This window comes from Photinus pyralis, unplaced genomic scaffold (genome assembly GCF_008802855.1).
Source record: "Photinus pyralis isolate 1611_PpyrPB1 unplaced genomic scaffold, Ppyr1.3 Ppyr1.4_LG9, whole genome shotgun sequence".
NCBI lineage: Eukaryota > Metazoa > Arthropoda > Insecta > Coleoptera > Lampyridae > Photinus > Photinus pyralis.
The window spans coordinates 9444911-9460598 of NW_022170878.1; the positions used below are offsets into that span (position 1 = coordinate 9444911).

Sequence of the window (15688 nt, forward strand, 5' to 3'; positions counted from 1 at the left end):
CGCGAACTTCACACTACAAGAACACAGAAATAAAGTCAACCCGGCAACGTTTAAAAATGGCCACCCTAGTGACTATTCCTTCCAAAACTAAACAAGATCCCGCTTAAATTCGAAAAGTAGCACGTGATCAAACATCTAAGGCAGGGCCCCCTTACGTTAGTTGTAAACAACGCTTTGGCCTGAAGCACAGTAGGGAAGGAACGTAAAATAAAACACTGAAATTGTGAAAAGTTTGTTTAATAATGATCGTAATTATTATGATTGTAAAAGGTAGGAAATTTAAGTCGAAATAAATTACATTGCAAAAATAAACTTTGAAAAATGGTAGTTCAGCCAATAAAAATAGAAATAGGCTAGGAAAAAAAGAACTTACCAATAAAAAAACCAGCCGTCAAATTAATATTAAATTGTGTAGTAAAATTAATTATTTGTAATGATGTGGACGTAACATAAAATTATAACAAAAAGTAGCATGTAGACTTCAAGAGGTTACATTATATAGGTTAAAACCAAGTTTTGGGAATTATGGGTCAAGTAAGCAGGTACCAAGATTCTAAGAAAGGGTGAAATACACAGGATGTGACTCATCTTTGGTGCCTTTTGTTAAAAGCAAGATGGAAAATTCCATGGCCTTGTAGGCAAATTTAACTAAAAACAAGATAATTATGTGGAAATTGTAAATAACTCAGTTATGACACATAGATTCTAAGCTGAGAGTTTTGATTAGCATAATCTCGCCCCCGCAAGGTAGGTAACATCGCTCCTCGTTCGGGGTTTCGAGCCTACAGTGGAATGTCGAAGACAATCACGGAATTAGGCGTCGTAACTCAATTTGATTACAGTTTTTACCACCCCCGTGACTGCTTCATTCACGGAGAAAATGTTAGTTACAAACAACAAGTCGGTACATACATCAAACTCGGTAATTTCCACAAATTAATATAACATGATCAAAACTTATATGAATGTTACTTCAGGGACAAGACCAAGTAATCAACATCAATAAATATAAATTAAGCAAGCATTACACCAAAAACGTAAACAATTACAAACAAAAGGATAACGGTATTAAACATGTCATTCTGGATTGCGGTTAAACCAAGTAAATTTCAAACACAAAAAGATTGAAACACACAAAAAGTATAAAATGCGGCATACAAAACACAAATACGATATAAGGAAATGCAAAAATTACTACCTGCATTAAATAACACAAAATAACAACAAACATTTATGGAGCGACGCGTTCACGATCGCCATTCAAGACAAGATGCCAAACGTAACCCACGTTCGTCCTCTCCAGATGGCGCAAATCGCTTTCCCCTCCTAAAAATTGCGTGGTTGCCAACTCTCAAAAATGTGTGCATCGTCGTAAGTTCTATATACAGGGTGGAACCTCTCACCTTTAAAGAAGAAGGTTTATTGCAGGTTAAAAGCATTTGTGAGTCAATAATGTTTCTTCTAGTTGTCTCTACAGCTTCTAACATACGGAACGTGAAATAGCGGAGTGCGACATCAACGAAAAAAAAAGTTGAAAAAAAATCTTATAATCCGATTAGACCCATTTATGAATCTAAACCATTCGGGGACACACAGAGCTTAGGAGGTGTTCAGTCACAAACACGCGTACAAAAAAATTTTATATATAAAAATTATTTGATGCAGACTTTAAATATCCAATACGAGTACGTGCTTTAGGAATCTCTAAGTGCAGTCATTGTAAGAGCCTTTAAAAACCTCATGGAGAGGCTACAAATGTATTCACAAATATCTCTTCTAGAACAGAGAACTTTGTTCGGCGTGGTGGTGGTGTGAAAGAAGCGAGAAGAGGTGAATAGAACGAGATAATGGGGTTAGAACAAATGTGAAAGAAAGAAGCGTGGGAATAAGGGAGTGGAAAAGAGGAAAAAAAAGAAGATCGTGATGCATGCGTGAAAGAAGTGTGAAGAAAGGACGTCCTAACGAAGGAGGCATCTTGAAGAAGGCGCGATGAAGGCATGGAGTGTAATCAGTGCGTCAATGACACATGTGTGAGAAAAGAGGGGTGTGAAATGAAGAGGCAAGGAGAGGAGGAAAATCATTTCTGAGAAGAGGGCGGGAAGGAAGCAGGTGTGAAGCTAGAGGGCGGAAAAGTGGTCATGAATGCTTGAAAGAAACGCATGAAGCAATGTGGTAAGTAGCGAAATGAAGTACGAATAAGCCGATAAATTACGTACAGCAAAAAAGGCATAAATCAGGTGTCAAAGACGAGATGTACAGTCAAAAGCTGTGGACGGATAGAGCGCAACGAAATCTTGAAGCAGGCATAAAAAATAAATGAATTTGGATGGCAGTCGGCTCGATATGGGTGGCACGAATGAACTCCTACGTTGTGTAATCGGATATTGTATGTGTTGAGACGTGAGACATAATCGGGAAGGGAAAAAGGAATTAAATAAAAGACAGAACTTTTGTGCGTAAGAAATGACAAGGACAAATAAATATATTACGCACACAACAAGACCATACTAGGGAAACCTTCTACGGGACAAAAACCCCGGCATAAGCCACACAAATACATGAAATAAATCACCTACAGCAATAAAATGCAAGAGAAGATACACATAAATAAAACATCTCAAATTGTATGATAAAAATTAGATAATCAAATCAAATGCAATTAAACAAGTAAAGGTGTGTTGCCAAACCATAAGGATGGATTACCACAGTGGCTTAATTTCACCTGGATGGTAGTGAGTCCCAAACACTCTCCGCTATAGACCCAAGCGGAAGAGCCTATAAAAGGTTTCCCAAATCTCAATAAAAAAAGGAAGCGTACAGAAGGCGTAATATAGGTCCAAATGGGATAAAGGCAATGAAGACAAAAGTGTAAACAGAGGAAGCACCAAGGAAGAAGGTGTTAAGAGGGTTTATAAAGTTTGAGTGAAGAAGCCGGAACATGAGATTTATGAGTTTGAAAGGAAGAGACCTGTAGGAAACTTAAATAGTTTGTGAACAAAGCGTAAACGGAGTGTGAAAGGAGAACGCGTGAAGAAATCAAACCCAAAAAAAGCGCGGAAGAGGTGTTAACGCGGGCGGTGTAGAAGAAAAATGTGAAAATGGGAAACAAGAAAGTGAAGAAGAAGGTATAATAAATGGGAATGTGAATAAAACGTCAAAGAAAGTGAAGAAAGAAAACCTAAAAAACGTGAACGAGCTGTTAATGAAGGGGATGTGAAGAAAGCATCTTTTTCATGTGGGTGGTGAAGCCAAGAAGGTGTAAGGAAAGCCCAAATGAAATTGACATGAGGGGGAAGGAGGTTAGAAAGTGAATGGTACAGGGAAAGTGGTACTGTGCTGGTCAAGTAATTATTTGTGTGTTTCTGTGATCCTGGTATACCCTATTTTAAAAGATATCGACGTATATTATTGCTCACTTCACAGCTTGTTGCGTTTCTCTGGCCTTAAAGGCCGAAATTCGTATCAGGGGAACGTAATATCTGAAGGTGTCTTGAATTATTTGTACAATAATTACCCACTGAGTCACTGTGGTAGTGGTATTAGGAGAGCATAATGCGTGTGACAGTTTGTCAGGTGTAATTAGTGCCCACTTGTACAAGGTGGCCAACTAAGAATGGGAGGTACTGTATCTGAGAACCTATCCATCGTAGAGGCTTGCGGTAAAAAAAGGTATTACTAAAACGTCCACGAGAAAAACCTGGAAAATATTTTTAAGTTTCTGAAATGGCCGCTAGGGGCGTAACTGCAATCTGGAATCTAAAAAAGTGGTGTTTCTGTGAATTCCGCTATATTAAACTACCTACCAAAAAATGCCCGGTCTTTGAAGTCGAGGATAATCTGAACCTTTTTTGTTTGACAATTTTTCCTATATCTCTAAAAATGAAGTGGTGGGGGGTATTCAAAGGTTTCCGTAAAGAACACCCTGTATCTTCGAAACGACTGAGCCGATTTTGTCAAACTCGGGTTAATTGAAAAGAGTTATTCTTCAGCTACAAATACCTACTATAATATTTGAAGTTTCGTTAGTTTCACATATCACCGCTTGAGGGATATTTTCGACATTCCGACAGAAATGGTTAACTTTCTCAAAAAAATTAAATGCATTGGTTCGATTTTTTTTCATGAAAAAGTAGCTAAATGATTCCTAAACAAGCTCACGAAAACAGCATCTCGATATCTTGAGATATATTATATGACATAGATCCTGACATAGATAGATAGATATATCGTATATCGTGATGGTCAGCATTTCGAGCATTTACGGCGGCATTAAAAGCTTCCTTTTTAGCGCATTTCCACAAAAATAAAAAAAAAATGCGCTATTGTGGCCACTTTGTCCGTCCGTCCGTCCGTCCGTCCGTCCGCTAACTTTGCGACGCTACTAGTTTTTTATCTTAAGAGCTATTGTTCTACTTTTTTCGCTATTTGGTTCGTTATGGTGTCGAGTCTTGTACCAAGGAAGGAATTTTTTCTGTACCGCTTACAAAAAAAGTTATTGTAAAAAAAACAAAAAACCGTTTTTTACATGTTCCATAATTTTACACTTTTGCCGTTTATTAACGATCCTAGAGATCGTTTATAATTTTGCATTGCTATCTGTCGCCTGCCGGTTGGTCTCTCCGTCTGTTCCTTTGTCTGTCTGTCCATCTATCTGTCCGTGTGAACGATAACTTTGTTTAGAAATGTTCGATCGCTTTTACATCTCCGTTAGTTATGAACTGAATTGCATGAAATTCAATATGGGCATAGATTTAGCCATATAATACGCAATGCCAAAAGTTGAATCGAATCGATTCAAAATTCACAGTGCCCTTTTCGCATCTCGACCATTTATAAGCCGAATTGCAAACTTTTTTACTTATAAAAGTATTTGAATGAAATTTGATACATAGGCACTTGGAATAAAGGAAAATCAAACGCCAATTTCAAAATTTGGTTTTGCGCATGCGCAGTGCCAACTTTTTTATTTATGGAAGAATTTAAACGAAATTTGATACAGAGGCACTTGGGATAAAGGAAAATCAAACGCCAATTTCAAAATTTGGTTTTGCGCATGCGCAGTGCCAACTTTTTTATTTATGGAAGAATTTAAACGAAATTTGATACATAGGCACTTGGAATAAAGGAAAATCAAACGCAAATTTCAAAATTTGGTTTTGCGCATGCGCAGTGCCAACTTTTTTATTTATGGAAGAATTTAAACGAAATTTGATACATAGGCACTTGGGATAAAGGAAAATCAAACGCCAGTTTAAAAATTTGGCTTTGCGCATGCGCAGTGCCAACTTTTTTATTTATGGAAGAATTTAAATGAAATGTGATACATAGGCACAATAAAGGAAAATCTAGCGCTAGTTTCAAAATTTTATTTTGCGAATGCGCAGTGCCAACTTTTTTATCTATGGAACTATTTAAGTGAAATTTGATACTAAGGCGCTTGGAACAAAGGAAAATCTAACATTAGTTTTAAAATTTAGGTTTGCGCATGCGCAGTTCCAACTTTCTTATTTAGAAAAGCATTGAAATGAAATTCTTCGCATAAACTGAAATTGTAGTAGCACGTCAACAATGGATTGCCCATGTGCAACGCTATCTTTCATATTTGTGGGCGGATTTTTACGATTTTAACAGAAGTTGCATCTTACAAATGGGAAATGAATGCAAGTGGAAATGCGCTTTATGTAAATCGTTTACGATTACTTTTTAACTTGTTTTAAATTGATCCACCTTAGCGCCACAAATTGTACAAATAATTCTTTGGCCTAAATTTTAGGTTAGAAACAAGATATCGAGATACGGTTTTCGCGAGCTTGTTTAGGCATCAATTAGCTACTTTTTCATGAAAATTTTTTTAAATAAAATTAACCATTTCTGTCGGAATGTCGAAAAAAGCCCTCAAGCGGCTATATGTGAAACTAACAAAACTTCAAATATTGTAATATTTGTAGCCGAAGAATAACTCTTTTCAATTAACCCGAGTTTGTTTAAATCGGCTTAGTCGTTTCTAAGATACAGGGTGTTCTTTACGGAAACCTTTGAATACCCCCCACCACTTCGTATTTAGAGATACAGAAAAAAATTGTCAAACAAAAAAGGTTCAGATTATCGTCGTCTTCAAAGACCGGACATTTTTTTTGTTAGGTTAATATAGCGGAATTCACAGAAACATCACTTTTTTAGATTCCAGATTGCAGTTACGCCCCCTAGCGGCCATTTCAGAAACTTAAAAATATTTTCCAGGTTTTTAATAACTTTTTTTACCGCAAGACTCTACGATGGACAGGTTCCCAGATACAGTACCTCGCATTCTTATTTGGCCACCCTGTACATTTTTTACATCTTTGGTACTTAAAGGCAAAGAACTGGCATCAGATGATTATAACAACTGCATTTGCCAAATAAATGATTCCCAAACTTTTGTGATCCTGATACCTCTGCCACCGTAGACAACTATCTGTTCGATGCTTTAAGATATATAGCTAAACAGAAAAGACCTCCATCATCTGGATCACATTAGCCTTAGTTCTGCAGAACTCCATCAAAGGGATGTAACACCTTTAGTAGAAATTATTTGCAATTTGGTTAATTGATAACCCAAAGCTTGATTATATCCAAGAGTAGAAACCTCACTTATGTCTTCATTTTATGTCAACGTTTTCCTTTGATACGGTACCGAGCTTTGACGATGCGTACCCTTTGCCTATAATATCCTTGGTACTTGATACACTCTCTACGTCTTTTCTCCCTTTCCACGAGGAAAGAAATTTGAGTTCCAATTTAGCCTAGTGAATCTTAATTAAGTCCATTTTTCAGGGTAAGCTTCGCAGAATGGTAGAAGAACACACCGTAAATCTAGCGACTCGGATAGATTCCGAATATCCATCGTCAACGCCGACACCATCGCGAGAATCGCTCGGCTCGAAACATTCCGATGCCGCGACGAACATCTTAGATTTTAGCGAACACGCGCCGAGCGAAGAAAACGAAAAGACCGAGGCCGACGCGAGGGACTCGGCCGTAACGGAGGCGAGACGAAGTCAGTCGCTGAACAGCGCGATTACTTTGGAAACAGCCGACGAGAGCAAGAGCAAGAAGGAGGTGATTAAGAAATGCAAGTCGGCGCCGTCTAAGTCGGAAAGTCTGGAGGCGTCCGCGGATGAGAAACCAAGCATGGCCGTGGAAGACGCGCCGATAAGGGAAAGTCGGGCGGAGTCTCCAAAACCTGGTTGCAGCACCGAGCAGGATTTTGGTACTTTACCTCACAATCACAACCCACTAACGCCCTATTTTTTGCAGCCGTGGAATCCACCCCGCCACGCTCCCCTCGCAGTTCCGATGGGACCAAGGAAGAACCGTACACGCCGATCACGGCCTCCTCGACTTCAGCGCTTAAGAAGATGAAGCAGGAGAACGACCGGCTGCAGGCCGAAAACACGCGCCTGCGCCGTCTGGTCGTCTCGGGGGCGTCGACGGCGTTGGCTGAGCGAACGAAGATCTCCGAGGAGGATATTAATAATCCCACCAAGCTGCAGGCGCTTGAGCTGGAGCTGCAGTTGGCCAAGGAGGCGATATCCGCTTTGAAATCGGACAGAAAGCGGCTCAAGGCGGAGAAGTTCGACCTCTTGCACCAAATGAAACAGCTTTACGCCACGCTCGAGGATAAGGAGAAGGAGCTCAGAGATTTCATCCGCAATTACGAGCAGGTAAGTTGAGCTTGGCGGGACGTTAACATTTTGAGTGAATTTGAAGCGGGTGCGGGAAAATGAGACTTCACTGCAGCAGCTCTCCAATGAGCGTGAGGAAAGGGAGCGGGAAAGGTGGAGCCTGTTGAGGCACGCGCGCGACGAAGCGGAGCGAAGTCTGTCGTTGGCGGCGCAACTCAACGCCAAAGAGTTACAATTGCAGCAGGCTCAGGAGCACTTGCAGGAGGTAAATTGGTGGCGCAAGCGATGTTGGTGATTTTATGTTGTAGGCTCGCCGACAGTTAACTTCGGGCACTTGCATTTCGGACCAAGAGTCTTTAATCTCAATCTCTAGGCATACGGGCAATGGGGGCGCGTTGACGCCTGGATCTGGTGGAATTTTGTCGGGGCACCATGGACTTGGCCTGCTGGCGGGTGATAGGGGTAGTTGTAGTGCCGATTCCGGTGTGCGCGTCAGTTCCGATAGAGAGAGTGGTACCACGTCAATCGGTGGCAATTTGTCCGATTCGACCACGGACGGAACGCCCACAATTACAGTCGAAGGTAGCAATGAAATTGACTCGGTATCGGTAGTCTCCTCGATACCGCCCCCTCACATGTACCAATGTAAGTCGCCTGTTCGTGGAAATAATTGCTAATGCACTAACCGTAGCAGTGTCTACGCCAAAGGATTGCAGTCCGACGTTGTCCCCGCTGAACGCCAACTCGTTCTCGCGGTCGATCGACTCGGGCGCTCTGTCCAGGTCCGTAGAGCAGCTAAGCTCCCCCGTGGAAACCGAGCCTCCTGCGATAGGGCGACGCTCCAAGCATTTGCAAAGCAGACCGAGCGGCCGCGGCGGGACCTGGGGTAGTATTTCGAGAGTCTTCGCACGATCGCGACATCGGAACAAGGCCAGCTCCCTGCAAGAAAGTGCGCCTGTCGCCGGACCCCGATTTCGATTTAATTATTCGACATGTTTTAGGCGACAATAATTACGATCCGTATCGGAGCTGGTCCCCACTGACCGAGGAGGGGTACGCGGAAAAATTGAGGCTGCTCAGGGAGGCTTCCTCCATACCGATGGAAAGGTGGCGGGCGCCCACCGTGCTGGCATGGCTCGAGGTCGCCCTTGGTATGCCGCAGTATGGCGCACGGTGCGCCGAAAATATAAAAAGTGGGAAGGTATAGTTCTTGTAGTGTAAATGTTGCGTTGTCTCTCAGTCCACTCCACATGTTGCTGGTGCATTGCAAGGTCCGAAAGGCAAATGCGACACACCGCAACAGAATGTCGGTCGGAATTTGCAATTGAGGGTAGAACTAAACCACGTGCACAGGGCCGGTCCAAACCTACTCTCAGTACAGTATGCTTATTCACCTGGGTGGTTCCTTTCTTCCTCTAATCTCATGTGCCTCCCATCGGCCCCGTTGGCGAAATATTGACCCCAAGTGTGAGGGTATGGCACGTTTTTCTTTGGAGAAGTTCGCTGGTCCTGTAGGAAAAGTCGAAGAAACCTAAGCCGGCGAAATAGAAAATAGATCTGAAGAAAGGGACGGTTTCGAAGAATGGAGCCGATTCTCAGACATTGAAACAGGTCGTAGAAGGTGAAAGTGTGAAAGAAGTGTAAAATGTCAAAAAACCAAAGAAAGATGTGGAGCAAAAAAGCCTAGATTTTCCATAAACCAAGACCAAAGAAACCAAGAAGGATGAAGATGCACAAGACGTTGGAAAGGACCACCAATGTAACGATGCCGAGAAATTCAAAGCAGCTGTGTTGATGAGTTTCATAACGCTAAATGTTCCCTCGATCAGGGCTAATTCTCAGTCAAATTTGAGAACTCAGGGTTGCTTTCCTATGTACCTGGGTACCGTGATTGTCCGTGTCTTATAAGCGGCTCCTGAAGTCGGTACTGCCATTTGGGCCGGTCCAGCACGCCTGTTCTTAAAAGATTCACATTCAAAAGTAATTGAATCGAGGAGGTACCGCCCGTGTCGGCCGAATTGGATAATAAGCGCGTGGCAATTGGCTAAATCCCGACTTTATTTGATGACAGTTGACGAACAAAGGCCCAAATGTTTAATAAAGTAAACCGAATTAGGGGAATTGGCAAATTAGTGTTGCGCAATATCCTGAGCAAAAGAATGGAGCCCTAAATTATGATAATTGATTCATATTTTTCCTACCTTCGATTTGTATTTCCCTAATGCGACAATAGCAGTGTAACGATGGCTCTCCTAACCCTTCCGTTTGAGTTGTGTGTCCTGCAAGTTTTTTTTAAATCTTCGACACCGTCGTTACCACCGTAGAGATGAATAGCATGGGAAAGTCCCCGGTGACGTGTCGCGAGATTTATTCGAGTTAGAAGTTCACGCAAAAAAAAATATCCAGAGGCGTCCGCGCCGTATCGAAGGAATTCTAGAAATGATGATGCGCGTTAGGTACACAAAAAGATACATCCAAAAAACTACAATGCCAATATCAGACTAAAATCAAATTAATTCAAACTTACGTATTCCATTAATAAATGCGAGTACTTGATTGCGACGTAGGTAAAAAGAAAGATAGGTAAGGAATCCTATGAAAAATAACTACCTCAGAACAAACTTCCTCATTCACGTAAATACGTTTAGATATATTAATTTTGGCAATTTTAACAGGATGGCTTTTCCACTTCAGCTTCACCTTTCATTCAACAACGGCCAAAATGATATCCTCAATCCCCACTCGAACCAACGTACCGGGTGACCCAATAAGACTGTTCCTTGGCAATATCTCGGGAACCGTTTGTCATATGACTTAGGGGTAAAAAAAAATTATTGGGTAAATCGGTTATGAAGAATCGCTGGAAAATATTTTCAAGTTCTAAAAATAACCACCAGAGGGCGTAACTGCCATCTTAAATTTTAAAATTGCATTTGCTTTAAATTTCGCATAATAAACTAAACCAGTTTATCTATCATTTTCGTAAAAACAAAAACTCAGTTATTTCAAAAACAAAGATGGCGTGGGGCGTTCAATTGTTTTTGCAATAACCTACTTTAACTTCTTAACCGTTTGACCGATCGTAACAAATTTGGTATCATTGAAAAGACCATTCTTTGGGCAACAAGAATCAAATATAGTTAATTTAGTTGAATCTTTCCCCGCCAGTGGGCTAGTTTTGACACTGATTCAAAATCCTAAAAAAATCAAAAAGTCAAATGGAATGATATGACTTTTTCTTTATGAAAAAGTAGCCAAATAACACCCAGAGGCCAGTGAAAACCGTTTTTCAAAATCTCGTTCCTTACCTCAAATATTGGGAATATGAGATTAAATAATTAATTAATAAAAATGCTTAAATTGTATCTTATTTGACGTATTTCCGGTATTTGTCGATGGCGCGAATGATTGTTTGGAAAAGGACCCTACACTTTTAGGTAGGCCTTGGAAAATTAAACAAATGAAACACGCCGCATTATAAAATAATAACAGCCGTAATTTGTAAATTATTCTGCTGTGTTTACATTCAGAAAGTGCAGTTTTTTGAATTTTAATCTTTTCTAAAATGCCGATTTCTAACCAAGAAGCATAGGTACATTTTGAGTATTTTCAAAATGCGACCATCGCTACCCACATCTTCTATTTGTGTTATCCGAATCGACCACGAACCATCACCGCCAGCATATTAAATGGCGGAGAAGAATTCAACTAAATTAGCTATATTTTGGTTGATACTCATTGCCCAAGGAATGCTCTTTTCAACCATGCCAAATTTGTTAAAATCGGTAAAACGGTTAAGAAGTTAAAGCAGGTTATTGCAAAAACAATTGAACGTCCTACGCCATCTTTGTTTTTGAAATAACTGAGTTTTTGTTTTTACGAAAATGATACATAAACAGGTTCTTTCTCTTTAAAAATGTGAAAAAAGAATGTTTAGTTTATTATGCGAAATTTAAAGAAAATTCAATTTTAAAATTTAAGATGGCGGTTACGCCCTCTGTTGGTCATGTTTAGAACATTTTCCAGCGATTTTTCATGACCGATTTACCCATATAATTTTTTTACCCCCAAGTCATATGACGAACAGTTCTCGAGATATGGCCGAGGAACAGTCTTATTGGGTCACCCGGTACACTCACCTAACGCACTAAAGGTGTATTCACTCAAACTAAGACTACATTCAACGCAACAACGGAACGTTACAAAATTCCATACAGAAAACAAATTAAATGAACATATTGAGAGTTGTGTCTAATGAAGAGGAACAAATTCATCCTTTTCTGTTGATTTTTAATGAACTTCTAAAAAATAAGTGGTCTTATTCACGTATCCCAAATAGTTCTAGTTTTTATTCGAATTGTAATATACACTGTATTTCAAAAGTATCCACTCTTACGAACTCTTGATCCGATGATTTGATGAGATTATTGCTTTGAGTGGAAACACGTCGATTTAGATATCGAGGTTCAAAAATGGCACCTAAAGAATCATAGGTTTCATCCCTTCGCCTCCCAGACCCTCCCCCCCCCCACACTTCGAAATTTAAAATTGATTTCATACCTTCCACGGTATAATAAAAAATACCTTCCACCTTCTGTGTAATCTTAAGAACCAATCGATCGATTTCATTTCCAAACGATGTATCACAAGGTAGGGGGTGTCATTTTACATCTCGAAGTGGGGTGGATGGAGGACGAAAGGATCATGATAAAATTCTAAAATTCTCTAGGTACCATTTACCATTTTAATGTAGATAACTATGAATTTTGATAATTGTTATAAATAGAGAGACCATTATCATTTAACTGGATAATATAGTTGTGCATCATGTAATAAATGCAATTTAAATTTATTTCGCAACACTGATTGCACTTCGGGATTTTTATTTTCACCGCCCGATACTATACCAATTGTTTTCACGATGAATAATTCGAGACTGATCGTAGATCCCAGTGCGGTATTTATTATCGTTTACTTATACCACAGATCTAAATCTGTGCTTATACCCTGCAATATTCTATGGTGTTGCCAAATCACAAATAGTTTTCCCAGCAAACCTCACAAACTGCATGATTGGCTTCATGAAAATCTGGTAGGAGTGATTAAAAATGAATCTTATAGATTGGTGATTTACATGGCCAGGTGCTACTAGAGCTCAACGATATCGAATTGGAGTGCGGATTGGGAATCACGCATCCGATGCACAGGAAGAAGTTGCGGCTCGCGATCGAGGAGCACCGGCATCCGGCGCTCGTTAGGTACCCGTGCATAGCGCAGCTGGGACACACGTGGGTCTCGAGCGAGTGGTTACCGGACCTCGGTTTGTCACAGGTGAGCATTCCGACTCGTCCCGCGGATGAGTGTGAGCGAGTGGTTTTCCAGTACTCCGAGAGCTTCGCGACGAATCTCGTAGACGCACGAATGCTCGAGCACCTGAGCAAGAAGGAGCTGGAAAAGTTCTTGGGGGTGACGAGAAAGTTCCACCAGGCGTCCGTCGTGCATGGAATCCATCTGTTGCGGATTATGAAATATGATCGCCAGGTCAGTTTCGGTTTGATAATCGCGATGAAAGTGACGCTCCTGTTTAGGTTCTGGCGGTACGTAGACACCAATGCGAGAACGTAGACGCTGATCCCTTGGTGTGGACGAACCAGAGGTTTATACGCTGGGCCCGCAATATTGACCTGGGGGAGTACGCCGATAACTTGAAGGATAGCGGAGTGCACGGCGGTCTCGTGGTTTTAGAACCATCCTTCAATGGCGACACAATGGCAACCGCCCTGGGAATACCCGCGAGTAAGAACATAATACGGCGACATCTAACCGCCGAGTTGGAGGCGCTAGTGCTACCAGCGAGGTACGTCATTTTCTGTCAAATGGAAGAACTACAAGCGGAAGCTGCTCGAGTCTTATCAAAACACAGATAAAGCTTTCAAATCAAAAGTACTTGTTCGAAACATTGTAATGCGTGTTGTACTCACAAACCACCAAAAAGCTGGGTGTATGTAAATTCCATGAAAAAGCGTTGAGGGTGCTGGATAGACTATAATAACAGGACTAGTTAGGCCTTGTTTCTAATTCCCCATTGTTTCTATCGCAGGATTTAAACGTAACGACTCGAAGGACAAGAGGACCAAACAATTTTTTGACCAATTCTTTTTTATGGAAATTGTATACAAACGACAGCATCGCTTTGGGTCAGTTTTGTGTGGTATTCAAAAGCTTTACTAAGCAACCAAATTAATTGCAAAAGTCGAAACTGTAAATGCTAGTTTAAAGTTAAAGTATTTATATGTACAAAACGCAATCTACGGCGTGTCTCTAATGTAACACCGATCTCTACATAATATTTTAACCGGCAGATTCAATTTTGAAACTTTTTGCTGAAATTTGACACAGATCGTATTTAAAACTCAATTAAATTGCTTGGTCCTTGCCATATTGGCGAAATCCTTGCAAGTCGCAGCTGTACTACAACTGAAGTAACCTTCTCAATACCTATCCTACACTATCTATGGCAAAATCAGATAAAAAAGCTCCTTCTCATTCTGAGATGGAGTATATTCTCGTTAGTTCAATAAGTTACACTGCTCTAAAATGTGTGTCAAAAATATCCGTGCCAAAGGAAAATTTGCGGTTTAGAAAGAATACACCGAAAGAGAACGTTTCCCGCGCAAAAATGCTAAAGGCGAAATTTTTTGAGTTGGGTTTCGGGAACAAGTTTCTTGGGGCCGAAAGAAAACCATTCCAGGAGAGAATTTCTCACACGGACGAATGTTTATGCGGGCTCAGAGTTTCCTTGGGACCAAGTTTCCTTTGGGGAGAACCTTCGGAAACGAACTTTTATGAGCAAGTTGAATCTTTGGAAATAATAATCCGACCCCGGGTGTTCGTGAACGAATTCTTAAGGAGGTCGGGAAGAATGTTACGAGAAAGAATATTCCTGGAGTAAAATTATTAAGTAAGAATGTTTCATTATTGAAGAAGAGTTTTCTAATATTTCAAAAGTGCGTTTTCGCGAATGAGTTTTTTTTAAGATGGCGAAAGGGGAAAATCGTTCGCAATCAATTTTCCAGGGACAAATAGCCTGGTGAAGATACCAAATAAGAATTTCCGAGAATAAATTTTTAGAAGAAAATTACTTTGTAAGCTTTTACAGGGCCGTATTCCAGCGGGTAGCCCCGTTTTTTTGGAGAGGAGAATATTCAAAAAGCGAGCTGTTGTCTAAGAATATTTCGGATGAAAATTTTCCAGCAGCGAACATTCCGGTTGAACCAATTTTCCTAAGGGGGAAATTGTGGGAGGATGTTCCTAGAGTGCGAATTCGTGAATGAATTTTCAGGAGAGAGCGCGGACTTATTTTCCGGAAGGATATTCAGACACAACAGCGTCGAATTTTACGAGGACGAATATTGTTCTCCATAGATAAAATTACAGAATCAAGCTATTTTACTAGCCCTTTGGTGAATTCTCGGAAGGCGGATATTTCGGTGGAGAATTTTCCAGGGTAGACTGATATCGAGATTGTAGGGCAGGGGATGCTATTCCTAGAGCTAGCTTTCCCGAATGAATTTTTGGAAGCGAGCTTGTTTTGTGGGAGTATATCACTTGGGCAAATTTTCGGAGAGCATTTCGACAAGTAGAAGACCTATGCATGTTCTAGACCAGGAAGTGACGTCACACCAATCAGAGATGAGCCCGCTCCCCTATGCCCCTCCCCTTGGCCAATGGGATACGGTACGTGGCCTTTAGAGGTCACTCCCCTGTGGCGTCACTGACAATGAGCGGTGTGGTTCGCCATTTTGTTCGGCGCCATTTTGGATCGAGCACCATTTTATTAGTCACCAAATTTGCCATCTTGGATTGGTCGCCATTTTATTAGTTTCTAATTCCGCCATCTTGTTGAGCGCCATCTTAAGAGGCAGACAGACAGACGGTCCAAAATGGCGCCCAACAAAATGGCGGATTTAGTAACTAACAAAATGGCGACCAATCCAAGATGGCACCCAACAAAATAGCTGAAG

General features: G+C 40.9%; 1 protein-coding gene across 4 annotated transcripts in view; it reads left to right on the plus strand.

Moving 5' to 3' along the window:
- LOC116180461 (kazrin) overlaps window positions 1–15688 on the plus strand; it is a 36301-nt gene that overhangs the window by 16638 nt on the left and 3975 nt on the right. Inside the window, exons 3-11 of one of the 4 annotated variants that reach the window (XM_031500450.1) lie at window positions 6814–7249; window positions 7297–7703; window positions 7750–7929; window positions 7973–8309; window positions 8356–8613; window positions 8666–8865; window positions 12786–12995; window positions 13047–13205; window positions 13253–13521. In XM_031500450.1, the coding sequence (XP_031356310.1) occupies window positions 6814–7249; window positions 7297–7703; window positions 7750–7929; window positions 7973–8309; window positions 8356–8613; window positions 8666–8865; window positions 12786–12995; window positions 13047–13205; window positions 13253–13521 (2456 nt within the window). The remainder of the gene's footprint in view (window positions 1–6813; window positions 7250–7296; window positions 7704–7749; window positions 7930–7972; window positions 8310–8355; window positions 8614–8665; window positions 8866–12785; window positions 12996–13046; window positions 13206–13252; window positions 13522–15688) is intronic. The other 3 variants (XM_031500454.1, XM_031500452.1, XM_031500453.1) reach the window with 3 other exon arrangements.